At 46.3% G+C, this 22979-nt stretch overlaps 1 protein-coding gene across 5 annotated transcripts in view; it reads left to right on the top strand.

Annotated features, from left to right (window-relative positions):
• NTF3 (neurotrophin 3) overlaps positions 1–22555 on the top strand; it is a 79492-nt gene extending 56937 nt beyond the window's left edge. For all 5 annotated transcript variants that reach the window (XM_077310428.1, XM_077310430.1, XM_077310427.1 and 2 more), the window contains exon 2: positions 19783–22555. In XM_077310428.1, the coding sequence (XP_077166543.1) occupies positions 19783–20580 (798 nt within the window). In that variant the 3' untranslated portion in view covers positions 20581–22555. The remainder of the gene's footprint in view (positions 1–19782) is intronic.
• The last annotated feature ends 424 nt before the right edge of the window (positions 22556–22979 follow it).

Below are 22979 nucleotides of genomic sequence, written 5' to 3'. Positions count from 1 at the left end.
ATGCAATCAGAAGGGGAAAGGGAACTTGTTTGGACCTTCCTTAGGCCACACTGTACTGTATAGTGCTGGAGGTGGAAAGTTGAACATATGAAGCTGCTTTATACTGAATCAGACCATTGATCCATTTAGATCAGGCTGGGGTTTCTTGATGTCCATGGAATGTTTTCTTGAATGGGTGGGAGTTATTTGATTTGTAATATATTGATGTGGAACACATCTTCTGGCACACCTCTGGGGATGGAAATGAGTACAAACGTGACAACCATAGTCCCACCCCAGGAAGCACACCAGAAATGGCCAGAGCAGTTGGGGGTTGGTGTAGCAGAACGCCTTACTCCTTTATTTAGTCCGTGGTGCCCGCGGCGCCATGGGCGGTGTACAGATATGACCATATATGGTCATCTTGACATGCCCCCCCCCCTCCTCACCTAATGGCCAGTGATGGGCCTGGAGAGGGTGGGAAAGGAAGGGGCTCTGGATGGGTGTGTACACAACTGTGCTTCCCAACCATATTCTGCATGATTGTGCTGCTTCTGAGGTTTCTGGAAGCCTGGAGAATTGTTCAGGGGGTTCTCAACAATAAAAAAGATGAGAAAGGCTGATCTAGATCTACTCAGCCCAGCAGTAGCTCTCCAGGTTCATAGGCAGAGGACTTTCCCATCATCTTCTTAACCGGTCCGTTGAATTAGAGAGGCCGGGGATGGAACCTGGGACCCTCAGCATGCCAAACAGGTGCTTTACCACCGAGCCACAGCCCCTCCTGCGGTTCCTGCCTTAAATTCTCCCTCAGACATCTATGTTTCACACTCGACTGGTTATTCAGGTGCACGAAACCGGGCTGGAGCGTTAATCAGTTGACTGCCTGTATTGTCAAAGATTTTGTGATGTCAGGAGAAGCCCTGCATGTAACTGGGAGCCCACCTTAAAAAAAATCATTGTAGGATGGCATCACCTGATGGCACGGGCAGGAGAGATGTGCTCTTGCTTCCTAGACCTGGCAAGAGTCAAGGAGACAGATATTCACAGCCGGATTTCAGTAGCAGGCTTCCTCCCTGCCCTGCAGCTCTGGAGAATTTATGCTCACTTGCCTCACGGGTCGCTTCTCCAGAGGCTAACCTAAGGCATCTCTGACAGGAACACAGTTGAGTAGAAAGTGGGCATGCAGAGGACATCTTCCAAGTGACACAGATCACCCAGTGTTGTGGAGTCATGATTTACGAACTATCCCATATCTGTTTCTCTGTCTCTCTTTGTCTCTCTTTGTCTCTCTTTGTCTCTCTCTCTCTCTCTCTCTCTCTCTCTCTCTCTCTCTCTCTCTCTCTCTCTCTCTCTCTCTCTCTATCTATCTATCTATCTATCTATCTATCTATCTATCTATCTATCTATCTATCTATCATATCTGCCTACCTACTACCTAATCTGTTTCAGGGCAGTTTATTTAAAACACGATAAAACCAAATAAATTAATCACAGGGCAAACAAGTTAAAATGAAAAAATTAACAATAATAAAATTAACAACTTGAATACCATCACACCAGCCTTTACTAATGGTGATTTGATCATCTTGGCCCACCTGATGTTAAAATAAGGAGGAATCAAGGGGCGGGGAGGGGACAGAGGAGGGAGGCCTGACATTTCATTGGATTTGTTGTTGGTAACTGGGTGGCTTCAATTGTAGGTCCGGTGGAATGTTGTCTGTTGGAGGAGAAGGGAATGCCATGTGACCTAACAGTGCTCTGTAAAGTTTCCAATGGGGACTGGGCTCTGGAGTTTGCAAGGAAGATGTTTGACAGGGACATATAAGGAAAACATGCATCCTGGCCTCTCAGGCCAGTCCTTCCTGTGTACTTCTATCACTTGGCTTCTCTCTGTCTCATAGAGCTTAAAATGGCCTGTCTAGTCCCTGCTAAGTGCAGGATATCCAAAGCTGGAGCACTCTTGTGACACCCATCTTCTGCTAGAAAACCTCTGAAAGGGCGTTCCCTCCCTGGAGACTGGACAGCCATCTGTCAAGAATGTTCAAATTTTGATTTCCTGAACTGGGTTGGGCCAGATGGCCCGTGAGACCCTTTCCAGCTCTGGGTCAGAAAGACGCATGTAAACATGTAATACAAAATATGGACATACAGATGTCAAACATGGTAGAAAAGTTCATCATGAGTGGATATATGTAGTAGCAAAGTTGGCTCATAATTTCTTTAATGTGAGGTCATCTTGGCTTGTTGGAATATGTAAACTGCAGGGTGCATAACTGAGCAGAATAAAAGGGGAATCCTGCAGGGGGTGTCGAAGGCGATGTATATTTAGCATAGATAGGACAGGAACTTCTTGATAATTTTCAAATAATCTCCTCCATTGTCCTGATTAGGCAATCAGGAGACTTCCTGCTTTTTGAGTCCACTTCCTCCCTGTTTGCCTCCAGAACAGTTGATGAACAGAAGAACGACTGCAGACAACAGCTGAGATTCAGGGCTCTGCCTCTCTCTTTCTATTCATGTTTATTTCTTTTCATAGGGCCAACTATTTTATTCTTTAAGCATAAGGGGACCAGATTGCCCCACTTTTGGAGGGACATCTGGGGGCACCTGGCAAATTGTACCTATGTTGAAATTAAAATATATATATTACAATACTATTTTTGCGTTCTGTGCGTTCTATGAAACTTTTTGTTGCTCCATATTGACCAAATTTTTAATCAATAACCTCCCTAGTCAATGGTGTCCCTGGTCAACATTTACCAATGTTAAAATCTGGTCACCTTATTAAGCAGCCTGGTGCTTTACCCTGTCTGCATATTGAGATTGCCAGCATGGATAAAGGGAGTCACGCTGCATTCTTTTGCACCTATAGCTGGCTAATCTAGAAATAGAGGTTTCAGAAACAGTAAAGAAGCATGGATGGTCACTTTCTGCAGCCTTGTTCAACTCTCTACGTACAGCACAGACATCAGTTTTTGTCTTGTTTCTTTGTTTTGCATTTAAATTAATTCTCCATAGGGATGGTAAGTATTTCAGGCATTCAGCTGTGTTACTCTGCGGAGGCTTATGTAAGTCCCATTGGCTGCGAGTCAAGGAAGCCCAGAGGTCAGTGGGACTACTTGCGAGTAAACAGCTTCATCCTGCCAGGCATTGTTTATTTGCTCAAATTGAGCAAGACAGCATGCAGCTGTCACCCAAACCACAGATACGCCAGTTTGTAAATAAATGTGCAGGCTACCGAGAACATAGTGGAGCACAGTTGGAATTTTGAGAAAGACTGCAAGTGTCCAAAGCTTTTAATCAAATTTTGCAAAAAAAAAAAAATGTGCACGATGTTCCTTACCTAGCGAAAGGTTTGCATGCAGAATCTTGTTTCCACATGCCTCCAGCCCCTGGCTGGATGAGATTTTGATGTGCAGGTATTTATTTGAATGGAGGAATGCTCCGTCGTGGGGGACCCTTATTTGAAGGATGAACAGGAATAGCTCACATTTGTGCAAACTCAGCAAGAGTAAGACCTTCCTAACATCGGTTCTCTCTGTTTGAGAAAGTGGCGCGAGTGTGTTGTTCCCCGAACTTTGAGCATGAATTTCTCTTTCTTTGGATATTTAAGGTGCTGTGGTTGGCCACACCGTTCAGTTCTTAGTGCATTTAACTTGCAACGACAATGTTGTTGCCGCAATTAGTTTTCGTTCAAGAAACATGTGGGGAAAACCCATTCATTTTATTTGAAACATTTTTACATCTCCTTTCTATCCGACCTAGGGTTTACCAAGCAGAAAACTTCATGAAGCACATGAATGAGAATTAGTGGAAGTCAGTGAGGGAACATTAAACAAAACAAACAAAAAGAAACCCCTTTGTTTATTATTATTGTTATTAATTTTACTTATTAAAGCATGCACGCCTTCTTTTCCTCACTGCGTTCCACAGGGTTTGTAAACCGGAGCTCTTCCAACTGCCCTATGGCTGAGACCTGTAAAACACTGAAACATCAACATCTAATTAACTTCCTCCCCTGTATTGCCCTCCCCTCTGGGTTCTGATTTCCATACCCAATGAGTGGAACTTTTAGAACTGATTCTAGAATTGTGTAAACTACAATCTTAACGTGCTGTTGGACCTCTCTTGTTCACCGCCCTTAATCCGCTTGAACGGCGAGGGCAGTCTATAAATCTAAAGAAATAAACAAAATCATTTATGGTCTTCCTTTCCACCCAAATAGAGTCCACAAGGAAGCAAGAATCAAGACACTAAACCCTTAAAGTAAAATAGAATTGCCCAACGGTGGGCCAGAAATCGCTTCTATGACAGACCCACATGTCTACACTCTGAAGCGGCCTACGCGTGGCCTCAATTGTCCATAGATAGAAATAATGTAAACTGAAACGTTAGCAAAACTAGCCTTATTTATGGACAGCATTCTGTTTTGAGCAGAAAGCTCCTTCCTTCTGAGCCTGTTGCCCAACTTACAGCGCTTCTAATTGAAGTCAGCTGCATCCTGTGTGCTATCCTTGCATCTGCTAGCCAAGGGCCAGCTCACATGCAGAGTCTTCCACATGCGCAGGAGGGGACAACCACGGCTCCAACTGATTGTCCTGCAGCTCAGGAGAAACTGCTGAAAAATAGCAAGCTGAAAGAACCCCCCACCCCCGTTTCCCAAACCTGAAGAACAGCATGCCTGCTTGCATGGGCATCACAAAGAAAGACAATCACCCAGAATGTTGCAGTGCAAAATGACACTGGACAGTGTAGCTGCTTCTGCCACCGCTGCCTGGAGAAGGAGGAGTGGGAATAGAAGAGGAGCAGGAGAAACATGTAAGGGGCACAGCTGGAAGGAGGGAGGAGAGGGAAGTAGAGCCAGAGGTAGACAGGAGGAGCAGGGCTGGCAGGGGGGTGAGATCCCCCCCCCCTTAGGATGTCTCCCTCACGTAAAATCTGCTACTTGCACCAGTCCATCTGCTGGATCCAAACAGGCAGGCAAAGCTCGTGGTACATCTTCCTGGGCTCTAGGGTCACCAGAAAGTAGGATGTAGAGGTTGGTTTCCATTCTGGCCCTGGAGTTTTGTGGGCTGAGGAAGCAGGCTGCTTTCTGGGTCACAGCAGAGCAGACAAGGAGTAGGCCAAGACAGAGCAGAAATACCAGGGCTCTCTCAGCCTCACCTACCTCACAGGGTGTCTGTTGTGGGGAGAGGAAGGGATTTGTAAGCCACTTTGAGACTCCAAGCGGTGAAAAGTGGGGTATAAAAACCAACTTTTCTTCTTCAAGCTGGGGGAGGGAAGGTATTCGGGGAAGTGCAGTGGAGGACAAGGGTTTATTGCTGTGACCCAAATTCAGATGTCCATTTCCCCGCCACCCCCACCCCTTTCCACTGCTTGGAAAAGATGATCATTAGCCATTCAGGACTAGCAGAAACGATACCAAAGTTGCACTGGAATTTCTCTCCCTTTTTGTGAAGGTCAGAAGCGCATGTGTACACACCACCATGCACACATGGGAGGAGGGGGCTACGGGCCAATCAGAACTCCCAGACATATGTATACATATGTTTAAGGACACACATCTGTTAGTGATACTTTCCTGTGTTTTGCTGCTGCGGGAAATACGGGTGTCCTTGTTAGCAAAAGCAACCAGAGGCAATCTGGATCCACTCTCTTGGCGGTGATGCACGAAATGCAAAGGAAGACTCGGGCGGGGCTCTTTGCTGGGGGAAGAGATGTCGCTGTGGCCAGTCAAACCTCGTTTCCAAGCTCAAAGAGCCCAATCAGACCATTAACCCAAAGAAATCCGGCAACCGCGGAGCTTAACGCAAATCGAGATCAGGCAAAGGGGGAAATCGTCATATGGACTTTGTTATCCGGCAACATAACAAATGTGATAATGATTTCAAGAGCAAAAAGAACAAGGGACGGAACCAAGAAAGTTCAAAACAAAAAGGCACATCAAAGACTATTAATTAATTTTCTTGCTTAGGGGTAGCAAAGTGCTTTTGGGGCGCAGGGAGAAAAGTTTCCCCAGCCCGTCTCCCTGCAGTGAGTGAATCCTATGTTATTTCTCCCCACCCCCCAGCTCCTCTTTTCATTTTCCCCCTTCTGCTCACTGTGGGAGGGATTTTGCCAGCTGACAGTGCAAATAGGATTTCAGAGCCCTGGGGCCCCTGGTAGAGAGAGAGACCCTGGGGAACCCAGGTTCAAATCTGCGTTCAGCTTTGCAGTCATGGGTATGTCTCTGCCTTTTGGGGCTGTGGGGTGACCAGAGCTGTACTACTTGAATCAAGAGGACACCTTGAACAAAATCTCTACCAGGGATCATTTTAACCGACCGGGTTGGAAATGCCCTGCCCGTTTTTTGTTTTTGTTTTCAAATTTATAAGGCTTCTCTTTTGACCATCTTGATGATTTCCTTGCAAGCCGAATTGCCCTCTGCACAGCTGCAGCATCCAGCATGCTCCTGCATGCTGCAGGATGATGTCCCAGGGCATCATGGGATGGCTCTCTAAAAGCAGGTAGGCTTGGCTGCAGGTGCTACTTCTGGTCTTGCATTCCTCCCTTTCACCTGGCTCTTCTCAGCAAGCCAAGGCTTCTTCCTGTTCTTGGCTGGGGTGGTGGCAATGGCAGTCTAGATTTGCCACAGATGCACATCTCTGGCTAAAACAGCCTTGGTCTAATCCATTTCATTTGTCCTCAAAGCTGTGCTCTCCCAAATGCCCCGTGAATAGAGGATATAGGAGTCCTCCAATATACTGCAGATTAAATTGATCAGTTCAGTGAAGTGAACTTTGGGGTAAATAGAGGTAAAGTTACCAGGTCCCTAGTGCGGGACAGAGGGGTAGAGTTGCCAGTTCTAGGTTAGGGGACTCCTAGAGATTTGTGGGTTAAGTGGGGATGCTAGTCTCCAAGTGGGACCTGCGGATCCCTGGAATGACAGCTCATCTCCATGCTACAGAGATTAGTTCCCTTGGAGGAAATGGATGCTTTGGAGGGTGGTCTCTCTGGCATTATCCCTCACTGAAGTCCCCGTCCTCCCCAAACTTCATGCCCAAATCTCCAGGAGTTTTGTAATCTGGATTTGGTAGCCCTATCCCCCCATCCCCTGCTGGGGGCCAGAGGGAACCTAGCAACCCTAGGGTTGAGTCCGTGGGATACTATGCCGTGGAGTCCACCCTCTGCAGCATCCCATTTTCTGCATGGGAACTGAGCTCTGTAGTCTGGAGATGAACTATAATTCTGGGGGATCCCCAGGTCCCAACTGGAGGCTGGCATCCCTTCCCCCAGGAAAGGTTCCTGGCTGTGGAGAATCATCTCTTAATGGAGACAGATATGCTGTGAACGTTATATATACATTATATCTATCTATCTATCTATCTATCTATCTATCTATCTATCTATCTATCTATCTATCTATCTATCTATCTATCTATCTATCTATCTATCTATCTATCTATCTATGTTGTTGGGAATGATGGGACATCTTTTACCCTCCATTGGCCCTGGAGATCTCCCACTACTACAGTTGATCTCCAGATGATCGAGTTCAGTTCCCCTGGGCAACATTGTCTGCTTTGAAGGGTATGTATTTTGAGTGGCATTATACCCTGCGGAGGTCCTTTCCAGGCTCCACCCCCAAAATTTCCAGCCGTTTCCCAACCGAGAGGCAGAAAGCCCAGCACCCTTCTCAGCAAAACATCCACGCACCACCCCTGCCCCCCTCCCCCCCGAACGGCCACAAGCTCTGCTGAACTGTGTTTTACGATTCGTGTTTGGTGCGGAAGAAGAAGAGTTGGTTCTTATATGCCACTTTTCTCTACCCGAAGGAATCTCAAAGTGGCTTACAGTCGCCTTCCCATTCCTCTCCCCACAACAGACACCCTGTGGGGTGGGTGAGGCTGAGAGAGCCCTGATATTACTGAAGAAGAAGAGTTGGTTCTTATATGCCACTTTTCTCTACCCAAAGTAGTCTCAAAGCAGCTTACAATCAGCTTCCCTTTCCTCCCCCCACAACAGACACCCTGTGGGGTAGGTGAGGCTGAGAGAGCCCTGATATCACTGCTCGGTCAGAACAGTTTTATCAGTGCCGTGGCAAGCCCAAGGTCACCCAGCTGGCTGCATGTGGGGGAGCGCAGATTCAAACCCGGCTCTCCGGATTAGAAGTCCGCACTCCTATTACGTCAAGGACACAGGGGCCCTCCCTGCACTCTAAGACGTTGCAAGGCTTAGTTCTCCTGCTTTAGATACCTAAGAGAGACATCCCCATCTGATTGCTTGCAGTTCAGAACCATAGAGGAATGTCGGTGCGAGGTGGGGAAAAGGAATTGAAAACACCTGGAGAAGCCGCTTGTGGTGGGCTTCGCTCGCATCCCTCCGTGAACCCGGCACACACTTAAGGCTGCTGTCCCAGAAGTTAATGCTCTGAATACCCTCCAGACTCCTGAGAAGAATATGGGTAATGCTGCAGGATGGTTCTGGGAGATTAATTCTCATGATGTGGAACAGCCTGTGGCTTCGGGTCAGAGGTCAATACTCAAATAACTCTTGCAAACGGGATTTGAACTTTTGGAGACAGACGTGCCAACAGGCTACATTCCAAGCTATGGGACGGCTAATCCAGCCGTAAAAAAACAAAAGGGAGCTGCAGCCTCTCCTGTCTCAAAAGGGACCCGCAGTGTGGATCTTTCCTGGGAGTAAGACTCATTCGACAGGCCTGCTAGGAGAGTGGCTCCTCATCTTAAATATGTCAGTGTGTGATTTAACCGTCCCGGCTGATTACGAAAGGCTTTATTAATGACACCTCCTGTGAACAGCGTTACATCAACATGATTGGTGGTTTGGGGCAGCGTAAATTGCACAGGGAGGAAAGCGATATAATAATATAGTGTACGGAAGACGCTTGCCATAAAAATACTGGGAAATGCTGTTCGAGGCTGCAGACAAAGTAATGCATCCTTGTGTTGTTATTATTATTTTTAGGGGCATTGAGTTACTTCATTTCCACCCCACCTTTCTCATCTGTGGTCTTTCTCTTCTCCATAGCCAGCATGGTGGTGTGGCTAAGAGCAGCGGCCTCTAATCGGGAGAACCGGATTTAATTCCCCATTCCTCCTTCCCACGCAGCCAGCTGGGTGACTTTGGGCCAGTCACGGTTCTCCTAGGGCTGTTCTTGGAGAGCAGTTCTCTTGGAGCTCTCTCAGCCACACCTACCACACAGAACGTCGTGTTCACGATGTCTTCTAGGCACCGTATTCTCTGTAGTCTTGCATAGCAGGAGCAAAACCTCAAGGAGAGAAAAGATGCAAGGGAGAAGATCTCCCTGTTTCAATAGTCCTAAGACCGGCCTCTATTGCAAATTGGAAATGTCAGCTGAACTCTGGAACGACAGTTTGGGGGGGCAACAAAAACACTACGCAGCATTGGATGCGGCAGCAAGCCGTATGCACTGTGTTCATTCTGCAGCTTGGCTGGCTCATCCTGGAATAGTTTTGTTGCTTCCCAACAAGGCTTTTCCACTCCCTCCAGCTGAAGTTTACTACCGTCTGGAGCTAGAAAGACTTTAAGGAATGCTCCACATTTGGGTCCACTTATCTGGGGTTTCTCTGATTGCTGAGAGACGACTTGGTGCCTTCCTTCCTTCCTTCCTTCCTTCCTTCCTTCCTTCCTTCCTTCCTTCCTTCCTTCCTTCCTTCCTTCCTTCCTTCCTTCCTTCCTGAACCCTGAGTCCTTCCTTCCTTCCTTCCTTCCTTCCTTCCTTCCTTCCTTCCTTCCTCGATAGATAGATAGACAGACAGACAGATAGATAGATAAATAGAAAGATAGATAGATAATTTAATTTATAACTGGCCACTCCCTTGTCAGCTTCTGGCGCCCCATAATAAAATCCCCCATAAAACATAAAACCAATAGCACATGTTGGGCCAACCATGGGCCAGTCATAGTTCTCTCAGAGCTCTCTCAGCCTCACCTACCTCACACAGGTGTCTTTTAGGCCGAGGAAGGGAAGGCGATTATAAGTCGCTTTGAGTCTCATTTGGGAAGTAAAACGCAGAGTACAGGAAAAATCTCTTCTTTTTTTCTTTTGCTTTACAGATATGGTTAGGACCACATGTGTAGCCTCAAGGTGACTGTAGCAGCTCTGACAGCTGCTACAGCCATTCACAAAGCTTCCTTCTCGAAGTAGCAGTTAGAGAAACTGAAGTGTGTGTCTTTGAGTAGCAGTTTGCACACCCTAAAGAGCCCAGTCGGATTCAATGCCTTCATAGGACCAGGTGGAACCCTTTAGGCCGGTGGTTCCCAAACCTTTGGTCTGCCATGCCCTTGGTTCCCAGGCCACATCCCTAGTCCTTCCACCTCCCCCCTCTTCCCCGGTGTTAGGTGTATTGCAAATTCAAAATTCTTTGGTTGTTCTGCAGTGACCATACTTTGTCAGGGAAAATACACATTTATTTTGTAAAAGACATTTTGGGTCTTCATGGGGGAGATAGAAGGACAGGCAAAAAAAGAAAGGGGAGAGAAAATCCCATGGCCAGGAGCAAGCAGAAGAAGACTTTCCCAGCCTCCCAAAGATGGAGACTTTTTGGGAAGAGATGCCAACTCTGGGTTAAGAAATCCCTGAAAAGAGGAGACACGCTCCTCCATCTGTGGATACAGAATCACATGTAAGTTGTGAACCTGCTTAAGGAAGACTGCAACACCATCAACCCCGCAAGCTGGCTCTGCAAAAGCTTAACTGACATCATTCTTAAGTGCCCTTTGGGCCTCTCTGGATTGAATTTCAGCATATTGGTCTTTATCCGGCCCATTGCTATCCTCCAGCAAAAGTTCAGGACTTGGAGCTGGTCGTCATTCACATCTAGTACATAACATCCTAAACTCTAGATCCCGTATTTTGGCAGTCTCATAAAGATGTTAATTGGCAGGTAGGACAGAATGGGACCCTGTAAGACCCCAGATTTCACAAGAAAGGGGACTGAACTATTGTTTCTTGGCACCACTTTTTGGTAGAGGAACTGTAAATACTGGAACACAGCGTGTCAGACACCCACTTCTGTTTAGCAATTGGGAAGGTTGTCAAGACCCAGAGAAATCTAGGGAAATGTTATTAATTAATTAATCACAAGGTTTATGCCCTGACTTTCCTCTTGGCTCCAATGAGGTCACATTCTGCTATTTCTTTCCTAGTGAAAATCATCCTTCAGGGCAACCAATATAGTCTCACCCCCAAAACTGGTCTTGAAAGTGGATTGAAATAGTTCCAGATAATCCGCTCTCTCTAGAATATCCACTTCCAGCCTCAGGAGGGGCAAGAGGCAGAAATTAAGGATTTCCTGGCCCTACCCATAATTCATCTTGTCTTATGCGCTAATGCCTGTGACAATCGATTGTCATGGAGAGAACTTAGCCAAGCATTAATCATGACTGGGAATGTGCTGTGAAGGGTCAAGGGGGGGGGAGGGCTACCTGTACATCCCAATTCCATGTGTCATGCCCATGTCTCCTTTCTCTCCATATCTTCCTGGAATGCACTTCTTGGTGTGGTTTTAATAGAGTTCATAACGTGGAATCTTCCCAATCCACAGTAGCTACAAAGAATTGCCAACGAACATGGCCACAAGAGAAGAAAAGAGGTCAGAGTTTCACCCTGATGCGGTATATTTAATTTGACATCCGCTCCTACCTGACTCCGATGATGTCTGAAAACTTCATTCCCCCACCCCTGGTGCTGCTGTCTGGTGATCATATGTTCAACAGCATCTGCTACGCCAGGTTTTGAAGCCAGGTCTTCAAAGATATCGGGCAATGAAGATGTCTTTTTGGCTCAACAGATGGCTTCTGCTGCCAAGAATTCACAAAAAAGCAAAGTATTCTGGGGTGTTTTAACTGTGTCATCTTAAGAATGCCTTTTTCTGGAAGGAATCCCCATTGAATTGACCTGGGCAGGGGGCTAAATAGACCTGGATAGGACTGCTGTCTTTATTTTATGTATTTATATTTAGACTTATGTCTTGTCTCTCCTGACAATGTCATCTCGAGGTGGTTTACAAAATAAAACAATAAAACAGAGTAACCCGTAAAACCCCATAGATAGTTAAAACCGACATTCCCTACAACAATCTCCTGGAAAACATGTCCAATCAATCAAGATAGCAGTATAAACTCAACACATCTCCCTTATTTAACCCAGCTGTTCCCAATCTCAGAACCACTCCGGTACTGGCTGATATAACTCAAGGTCCTTGATCTTCCACAACCAGCGCAACACGCTAGAGTAAAGTGGGACCCCCAGATCTTAACTCCAGTCACCCTCCGGCCTCAACCAAATGCCTGGCGGAAGAGCTCCATCTTACAGGCCCTGTGGAACCTTCATAACTCCATCAGGGCTTTTAGTTCCTCCGGGAGTTCATTCCACCAGGTCTTAGAAGCATTTGCAATAGCATTCCAAATGCTTAGGCCCAATGAGAAAAGAAGCAGTTTGTTTCTGTTGTGAATTTTCATATGGTTTCCGGGTCCTCCCTGGACACTGGTGTGGGATGGAGGTGCAGAGTGAAACTCCTGGAACTGTGTGGATGGATGCTGGAGAGGACCAATACTTCAGTTGGGAGCACCCTCCAAAGCATCCACTTTCTCCAGGGGAACTGATCTCTGCAGTCTGGGAGATGAACTGTAATTTCTGGGGATCCCCATGTCCCACCTGGAGGCTGGCATCCCTAGGTTGAAGGCACACTATTAAGTCACATGGACTTTTGGTGTCATCCAGCAGAGCAGCAACTAGACCAGAAATGGAGTTTAAACACTCCCATATTCCTTTGATGTTCTGCTTCTTGGTTAGCCAGCCAGATGTTTCCCGAAGTATTAAAAGGGTATCTGGGAGGCCCTGCTTCGGACTAGAGAGGATGCTCACATGAAAAGAAATCCCTGCACCTTCAAAAGAAGTTGGCTATGGTAAGGCAGGGCAAGGAAGGACAATTCTCTCTGATGCCCAGGTATTTTGTAGAGAAGAACATTCAGTGACAAAAATCCCTGTCTTCCATCTGAAGACCAAATGCAGAGTTCTATACCGCCATCAGCACTGAGCCATAGGCTGCCTGCTTGTGCTTTTGACTGCCATTTCCTCATGTGACTGTTGACATTCTTGGGGGAAAGTTTAGCCACATTACTTTATACATGGTAATGTGTTTTGTTTTCGTCTGGTAAAGCAGAATTCACAATTGGGGGGGCCGTGAACCAGAAAGTTCCTATGATGTTCAGTGGAGCCATATATTGCCTTTGAAGTGAAATGGAATCCTATGGAGCAAATGCAGAGTTACCAACTCTGGCCTGGAGGAACCTGGAGACTTTGGAGGTTGAGCCTGAAGAAGGCTGGATTTGGGGAGAGGAGGGACGTCAGTGGGGTAGAATGCCATACAGTCCACTTTCCAGAGCACCCATTTTCTCCCAGGCAACTGATCTCTGTTTCCTGGAGATGAGCTGTAATTCCAGGAAATTCCCCAGGCCCCACCTGGAGGCCGAATCAGAAAAGGAAATCTGTCGGCTGGGTAATAAAAGTTTTTCAAAGCCCACACATTATTCTTTATGTGGTTTTATTTTCAAAATTATGAATGACTCCCAAGTGGTTCTACTTGCTCCCACCTGGAGGCTGGCATCCCTAGAGCAATATGCTCAACCTTGGGATAGCTAAGGCATGCTTTTTTCCAAGTGGAAGCACCCGTAGTCCTCGGATCTCAAAAGGTTTACTTCTATAGCCTGTGAGAATGATCCACCCCCCCCCCCCCAGGGGACAGTCTCTTGTTTTTCTGCCATGGTTCGCCGTTCTGAGCGACAGCAGCAAGGCCATTCATACAGAGACGCACCGAGCCACCTCCTCCGATTGCAGGTGCTTGTGCTGAAGCAGAAGCTCCTAGGGGAGGCTGACTTGAAGGAAATACAACTAGGGTGATCAGTCATGCAGAAATGCTGTCAGCAGCCATTCAAAGAAACCACTCATTGAGTCATGAGTCTGGGACTTATGTACCTACAAATGAGCTCTCCTTTCCCATCTTTGTTGTAGATGCATTTGTGCACACACACACACACACACACACACACACACACACACGCCTTCCTGGCCACCATTTCCACTTCCGCGGTCGTATTTTTTCCCCTCCAGATATCTGTTTTCTTTTTCTTTTCTTTTTCTTTTTGCTTTAATAAAATGTGTTCCCAAGCAAAGGTTGCTTCCCCCCCCCACCCCCAATCCCCCCAAGAGGTTAACTATCGTGGCTTCCTAACTTCTCCCCTCCCTTTTAATATCTCGGCTCAGGATAATGATTCTCCAGATGCGCCCGCTTTCAATGGCTGCGTTGACTCTCACTTTATTCTCTGCCAAAGGTTTCCACCTCTTAATATTGTCTCGCTGCAGGCATGCCGGCCTATGCAGATGCTCTTTAAACCAGCTGCCAAATTGCGGGAGGACACCGTTCTGCTACTAAAGGGGAGGCACCAGAAGAGCCGGACAATGCTTGAAAAACAGCCCACGGCTCATCTGGGAGGATTTCGTCTTTTCCTGTTTGCTAATTGCATTTGACCGGGGAGGGGGAATCCCAGTGGGTTTGATTATCAGGCGGTGGGACCCGCCACCTATTCATGCACCAAAGGAAATCCCGGCCATCTTCCCGGCCATCTTGGAAAGGAAAGGAAGCAAGACCCCCTTGTGGAGGCAGGGATCTCCTGCTGCCAAGCCCCACCTCCCCACTGCCAATCAACTGGCCAACAGGGGAGAACTTAACCCTCTAAAAAGAGAGAGATCTATCTGATGTGCAGTGACGTGTCTACGTCCCTGCCCATGGGACCCGGAAGTGACATGGCTACGTCCAGTATGTTGGGGCGACGCTCTGGTATTTGGGCAAAAACTCTAAGGTAGAAGCCAAATTTACCATAAAGTTTTTGCTCAGAGACTAGAGTGTGACCCCAATAGCCCATAAGTGATGACAGCAATTCTAGGTCACGTGGTCAGTGACGAAGACATGTTGCTATACATTGGATGGGCCTTCCTGCTTCTTGTAGTAAGTCCTGCCCCCCAATCTGACACTGGTCACCAGGAAGGACGTGGCAACCCTAGTGCAGAAACTAGTTGGGCAGGAAGGGCTTTGCTTCCCACATGGATGCTGCCCACCGTGGCCATGCCATTAGACCAATCCTTCTTTGATTGCAGGGCTCTGACATAGACCCCATTCATTTTACTTGGCGGTGCACAGAATAACTTATTGCCGTGTCACGCTGCTAGTTCCCCACACTGAAACTGAACAAGTCTTATCTCCCGCATTCTGGAGCCCAGTTTGAAATGCTGGAAAACATGTCATGCTCCTGAGGACACCAATGAAATCATCTGTCCTCAGCCAGCCTTGTATGGCCCCAAATCTCACATCAAAGACCCGTTCCAGACCCCATTTATCTGGCCATGGCTGCTGCAATAGCAGCGGAACATCTGGGTCACCTGAAGCCCTGAGAAATGTGGCTTCCTGGACAATAGTACCCATAGGGACTATGGCTCCTAATTTCCCATGGCTCCTAGTAGATAGGACACTGATGCATGAATTTAAAAGGTTGCTTAGGTCACAGGGCTGGAGGCGAGCATTACCATCTGCGATTCTCATATATTCCAAGTAGCAGGAAGATGCAGCTTGGAAATAGGGAACATCTGCACATATTTAGGAGTTCCAAAAGAACTGACATCTTCTGCAATAGTCGCTGTCAACCTCCAAGTGGGGCTGAGAGTTCTGCCTGGTGATGCCGTCCTCCACGTGGGGCCTGGAGATCCCTTGGAATTATAGCTCACCTCCAGACTACAGCGATCAGTTTCCTTGAAGAAAATGGATGCTTTTGATTATGGACTCCTTTAGTATTATACCCCACGGAGGTTGCTTTCCCCAGGCTCTATCCCCTAATATCCAGGTGTTTCCCAACCTGGATCTGGCAACCTTAACCTCCACCAGTAGCAGCGTGGTGATGGGGGACAGGACAAGCCTGCCTGTCGGAATTACAGCTCATCTCCAGACTATAAAGATCAGTTTTCCCCAAGAAAATGGCAGCTTCAAAGGGCCAACTTTAGGGGGTACCCTTAGAATCCCTTCCCAAATTCTCCACTCCCAAATTCTCCACTTCTTCCCCCCCCCCAAGAAAATCTCCAGCAGTTTCCCAGGCTAGAGATGGCATCCATATTTCCAAACAGGCCCAAAGGCAGTGGGGATTTTCAGGGGATTCACTTTGTAGGTACACTATGCATATCTGGAGCTGCAAGAAAATGGAGCTGTAATACAACCGTACTCATTGCTGTATAAGATTGAGGTGCATGCATCAGTAAAATATCTCACTGGGCAAATTAAGGAAGCAATTGGAAGCTGCAGCTTTGCACACAGAATCCAATTCCGGGGTTAATTTTCGAAATCCTTTTAAAAATTGGAATTGAGGAGGGCTTGAACATGGTTCAGAATCTGTCTTTGGTAAAAAGAAACAACATAGGGGAACTGCTTTCTCCTACTCAGAAGTAAGTCCTCCTGAGTTCAGTGGAACTTACTCTTTAGTAAACACACTCTACATTTCATTGGATATGAACTTGAGGAAGGGGACTTGAAAGTAAATCCCATGTTTTTCAACTGGCTCACATCACCGCCAATGTCCATTTGCTTATTTGTTAATCTGGAGCTGCATCTCCCCCCCTCCGTTGTGATCTTACTGCTACATCTCATGACTTGAACAACCCATACCCTATATTGCGTCTGAAATCAGCTGGCTGTGCCATTTCTACCGAAGGAGGGCTCTTCTGAATCATCTTAGCAACAACATTTATTCATTATTCAATCAAGTCCAGGGCAGAGAGTTATCTTGATTCTGAAATCAGGCATGCCGGCCCCTCAGTCTTCTAGGAGCTGTCTTACTGTCTCCCAAACAGCTTGCTTTGATATGACTTTTGTTCCTTTCTGACTGTTTCATCTGTAGGCCCGTGCTTTTACCAAACAGCAAGATCGTTTGTGACAAATTTAATGTATTTTCTTACATTTTCATTTCACTGTAAGGAAGACGTAGTCTAGACTAAGGTGAGCTCACTGGATAACAAAATAGGAGAATGGAGAAAACACATTTCTTGACCATAAAAGGGCAAGCTGCCCACTGAGAGAGACTAACTGGTTTCTTCCCCCTCCCCTTGCTATTACAGGGTGGGGAAGAATCACTAGTAACTTATCAGGAAATGCATTTTCTCATAGCTCCTTTGTCTCTCTTGCCAAGTATTGGATGTACTTCAGAACTGGCAGATTGATATCAGCCCAGCCCCTTTCCTCTCAAGGAACCTCTAGGGCAGAGATGTGCTGACGTTTTTTAATCGACTCCCTGTAGTCCATCACCATGTTCTAAGTGTGTGGTCTTGGACCTCCATATCTCCAAGATGGACCCCTCCCATTATGCTTCCATGAGGCAACCATGAGTTTTGGAGCCATGTTTGTTTGCAGTGCCACCATCTTGCCAATAGGGGGATCCTGCCTGCACCCTCCCCATTAATTCAGCACCAGCAGCCCATCCTATAGAATGGTCAGTCCCCAGTAGGTTAATCAGGCCCCACTGTGGGTTTTTAGAGGCACTGGGGCAGGATGGCCACTCTGAGGATGGGTAAGGCTTCCGTTTGCTATGTTGTTGTTGTTGTACTGGTTCCATAGTTGTCCATTTGGGAGTATTGAGTTGGTGTTTTCATAATTTTCCTAGTTTGTTTGATGGGTGTTTGACATGGCAGCTCCCCGTGAGTCGTCTTTAGGAGAAAGAGAGAAGAGCTGCTTTTTTGTACCCCACTTTTTACTACCTGTAGGAATCTCGAAGCAACAATTGTTCCCTTCCTCTCCCTGCAATAGACGTCCTGTGTTAAGTGGGGCTGAGAAAGCTCTGACTGGCCCAAGGTCACCCAGCAGGCTGCATGTGGAGAAGGGATGGAGAATCAAATTCGGTTCTCCAGATTAGAGGTTGCTGCTCTTCACCACGACAGCCAGAAGACAACAGATGCCCACTAGTCTAGTAGATGGCGCTCCACACTGTGACATACCTTATATGTGTACCTGGTTTAGAAAGATGGAACAAGTGGATCACCGCCAGGTTGAGAGTTTCCACACCCTGCTTCATGGTAGTTTTTTGCAGGCATGAAGAAACCCATCCCATGCTCAAGTTAATTTATTTTTTTTTTCATTTATCCATTCATTCTATTTCTAAGCTGCCTATTTCATTAGCCCCACTCTGGACAGCGTACATCATATTTATAAAAACAGATGAATGTGAAATAATTTAGAACAGGTAAAAATAATGGTACGACTATTAAATGGAGAGTGTCCGATGTTAAGCCTCTCCGCCATTCAGTTTCTGCAGTTATGCATCACAAGTCACTTTGGTGATCCAAGAGGTTCAAATGGAGTTTCTGATACAGGGGGGGGGGGGGACTACAGCACTGACTTGCTCTGCGAGAGGTCTCCCAACAATGTTCAGTCCTTGGCATCTGTGGTGAAAGGAATCTTGGGAATTAAGTGTCTGGAAGTTGCTGGTTTGGATTTTTTTTGGGGGGGGGGATTTGTGGCCGTGGTCTGGACATGTGCATCTCTGTGTGGCAGGCTTCTCTTGCTGGCGGCTGGCAGGTGTGGAATGTTCAGTGTGATTAGCTACTAACTATAGGGAGGTGTGGCTGGAGTGTCTCCTGATTGATTGTTTGGATGATTTTTAGTACAGGTAGCCAGGTTTTGTTTGCGTTCAAACTTTCTTCCTGTTTGTTGAAACAGGGTCTGCGTTTGTGAATTTCAGTGGCCTCTGACACTCTGGCAAGCTCTTACAAGGGCTTTTTAAATTGTACCCCTGGACAGAATTTGCACACTATAGAGAGCCTCTTGTGGCGTAGAGTGGTAAGCGGCAGAAATGTGGTCTGAAGCTGTCTGTCCATGAGGTTGGGAGTTCGATCCCAGCAGCCGGCTCAAGGTTGACTCAGCCTTCCATCCTTCTGAGGTCGGCTTGCTGCTGGGGGGTAAAACGGTAATGTCTGGGGAAGGCACTAGCAAACCGCTCCATATTGAGTCTGCCATGAAAACGCTAGAGGGTGTCACCCCAAGGGTCAGACATGACTTGGTGTTTGCACAGGGGATACCTTTACCTCAATGTGTTCAGAGATCTCCAGTTAACTCTCTGGCATCTCCAATTAGCTTTGCTTCAGGAGGACAGCAAAAGAAGATCTTGAGGTTCTGAAGAGGCAATCCCAGTCAAACCAAACAGTCATCGGTTTATGAACAATCTGTATGATCCTATACATTTGCAAGAGGCTACAGGTGTGTGTAGTGGGACATCATGCCTAATATTATGGATGTTTCATGCTGATCACTGCATTGAGCAGTGAGTTGGATTAGAGGGTCTGTATGACCCCTTCCAACTCTATGATTCTATGATCTGACCTCAATTATGATATTTCTTTCTGATATTGCATGGGAGAGGCTGTGGCACAGTAGCAGAGTACATGAATCCCTAGGATTTTAGTTCAAAGGAACAGATCATGATGATAAAGATACCTGTCTAAAAATCTGGAGGACTGTTACAGTTCAGAGTAGACAACAGTAGATCCAAAGTGGTCTAGAGTAGATCTTGATAGACCATTGATACAACACAGTAGAAAGCAGCTTCTTCATGTGTGCTCAAAGCCAGAAAAATACTGCACTTGTAAGCCATTTAGAAGCCAACAGACTGGACAAGCCAGTCCCATTTCCCTTGATAAGCTCATGTGATTGTCTCTAAGCTAACTCGCAATTCTTTTTCCCTCCCCAGATCTTACACGTGAACAAGGTGATGTCCATCTTGTTTTATGTGATATTTCTTTCTTATCTCCGTGGCATCCAGTCTACCAACATGGATCAAAGGAGTTTGCCGGAAGATTCGATAAATTCTCTCATTATAAAACTCATCCAAGCAGACATCTTGAAAAGCAAAGTATCTAAGCAGGTGGTCGATCTTAAGGACAGCACTGCGGACACCGTGAAGGAAGCCGAAGCCATCGAACCGGATGTGGAAAGTACGGAAAACGTGAAATTGGATTTCCAGCCCGTGCTTTCAATGGATACAGAACTCTTGAGGCAGCAGAGACGCTACAGCTCCCCCCGGGTCTTGCTGAGTGACAACGCACCGTTGGAGCCCCCACCTTTATATCTCATGGAGGATTACGTTGGCAATTCTGTGGTAGGGAACCGAACTTCTCGCCGGAAGCGTTTTGCCGAAAGCAAGAGCCACCGCGGGGAGTATTCCGTGTGTGACAGCGAGAGCCGATGGGTGACGGACAAATCTTCTGCCATTGACATTAAAGGCAACCAGGTGACCGTGCTGGGGGAGATAAAAATGGGCCCTTCGCCCGTCAAACAATATTTTTACGAAACGAGGTGTAAGCAAGCCAAACCCGCTAAAAGTGGTTGCCGGGGCATAGACGATAAGCACTGGAATTCCCAGTGCAAAACATCTCAAACGTTTGTACGTGCATTGACTGCGGAAAACAACAAACTCATCGCTTGGCGATGGATTAGAATAGACACCTCTTGCGTGTGCGCGTTGTCCAGGAAGATCGGGCGCACATAGGTCCCGCGTCACTCTGCTATATAAATTATTACGTCTAAATTATATGATATGCATGTAGCATATACATGTTTATATTGTTTTATATATTATAAGTTGTCCTTATTTATTAAACGTCAGCCAACCGACGAGATATATAGAAGCTTTCTCAATAAAGGCGAGAAAAGGGTGGATGCATACCACTGGCGGCGCTCCGTTTTCATTTCCTGCTTGTGCCCCTTCCGCTTCTCCGCAGCTTTCCATAACCTGCCTGTAAAAACCTTTCTGTAACGTCAGTATTTTTCGTTCAGTATTGTCAACCCAGTGATTGTCATCGAGATAGGAAAGAAATATCTCTGTTTAAAGGAATTGGATCGAGTTGCCGAGGTATCTAGTTTGTGTTTGATTAAAAGAAGTGTAACAACACCCCCACCTCTCAGTCCCAGAAAGTAAAGTCAGCAATGTAGCTCGTAGCTAACAACAGCGGTCCGGCCACTGTCTAGCAATAAAATACATTTTCTGTATGCACGGCCAGATTTACCGTTAGTAGTCCAATTTGTGCTTTCTCTGTTGCTCTTCCAGAGTCACTGCTAACGATCTTACAATTTAAGTCCAGGTTTTGTTTATTTTTTTTGAAGTGTATTTGTTTTGTAACTGGTTTTGATGCTGCCAATTCTTTTTTAGAAGGCCTGGAAAAAATCTAAAATATGCATCGAAGACTCTTGCCAAAGCCAAGAGCAATCTGAGTGGATCATTAATATAATATATAAAAGATGGATTTCGTTTTTTTTTTAAGCACGTTTTTATGATGAACCGTTTACATCTCCTTTCCAATAATCTGTGTGACTCCTGATCTATCATAAAACTGATCCCCTCCCAAGGAACAGTAGGGGAGAAATCCTATTCAGATCTTAAGTGCTGTAGAATCCAAGCAAAGAAGATGAGGCCTTCTTGTGACGGACATCAATTCCGAGCGATGGAGACCATTTCGCACTGCCTTTAGCAGAGAAAGACATCTAAAATATTAATTGAAGGTTGTGTTGAACCACATCCCTGCAAAACTGGAAGAGAAAGATAGGGTATTAGCAGTAGGATTTCTGACACACCGTTCAGTTAGATACAACAATCCCGGTCCAGCTTTAATTGCGCAAAAGTAATCGTGGCTCAAGAGCCTCTTGTGGCGCAGAGTGGTAAGGCAGCGACATGCTGTCTGAAACTGTCTGCCCATGAGGCTGGGAGTTCGATCCCAGCAGCCGGCTCAAGGTTGACTCAACCTTCCATCCTTCCGAGGTCGGTAAAATGAGTACCCAGCTTGCTGGGAGGTAAACGGTAATGACTGGGGAAGGCACTGGCAAACCACCCCGTATTGAGTCTGCCATGAAAACGCTGGAGGGCGTCACCCCAAGGGTCAGACATGACCCGGTGCTTGCACAGGGGATACCTTTACCTTTACCTTTAATCGTGGCTCAAGCATGCCAATATGCATACCTAATATATATCTGGTTCCGTGGTCATGGGGTTGAATAACTGCACAGAATTTCCACTTGCACTTAAGCTAAAAAGAAGCTCAAGAAAAAGGCCATTGACCAAATGTCAAATGTCTGAGGAAGCGTTAATTCACACGAAAGATCCCACCTACAATAAAAAAATTTTGGTCTTAAATGTGCCATTGGAGAAATTTTGTATTGTATTTCCCGTTGTCTTTCTGTTGTCATCAGCTTAGGCTGATCCTGCGTTGAGCAGGAGGGTTGGACTAGATGACCTGCATGGCCCCTTCCAACTCTATGATTCTAAAATCTTGTGCAATCAGTTCCCAGGCTCTGTAGTGTATTGGGAGGAAGTGTTGGGGAAGAACTTGTGTCAGCAAAAGTGTGCCAAGTCGTTTTCTGTTTCTGTTTGTGTGTTGCTGGCTTTGAGCCACCGTGATCATGTGAAGCCTGATTATCTTCCCAGGACACAGGTGCCATTGCTAGTTTACAGCAGATATGTGGTTTTGCAATGGGAGTTGAGATATTTTCTGATCAAATTTCGATCCATGTGCCATTTCCGACTGCTCCCACCTTTTGAAGTTTACAGCCTTCTGCTCCAGTCGTCCAGGTTCCTTTTCTGTATTTAATTGCATTTCACTTGGTTGATCTTATAACGGCACCATACAATGCGAAGAAGTGAAAAAAATGGAACAACTGGGGCTGTATTCAGTCATCTACTAGAAAGTGTTAAATATACATTACTATTTTAATGCCTGCCAATAGATTATATGATTGCTAATGTCTCCAGGTTGCCACAGATCTTCCAGGTTGTGGCGGTGTACAATAAAACCACAAAAAAAAAACATCTTCCAGATGTGGGACCGCACATTTTTTGGCCATCAAGTCACTGCCATGATGAGAGATGGCAGTATAGAAAACTAACAGTAAATAAAT

Source organism: Paroedura picta, chromosome 14 (assembly GCF_049243985.1).
Source record: "Paroedura picta isolate Pp20150507F chromosome 14, Ppicta_v3.0, whole genome shotgun sequence".
NCBI lineage: Eukaryota > Metazoa > Chordata > Lepidosauria > Squamata > Gekkonidae > Paroedura > Paroedura picta.
The sequence above is the reverse complement of the archived record's forward strand: the minus strand, read 5'-3'. Positions and strand labels throughout refer to the sequence as shown.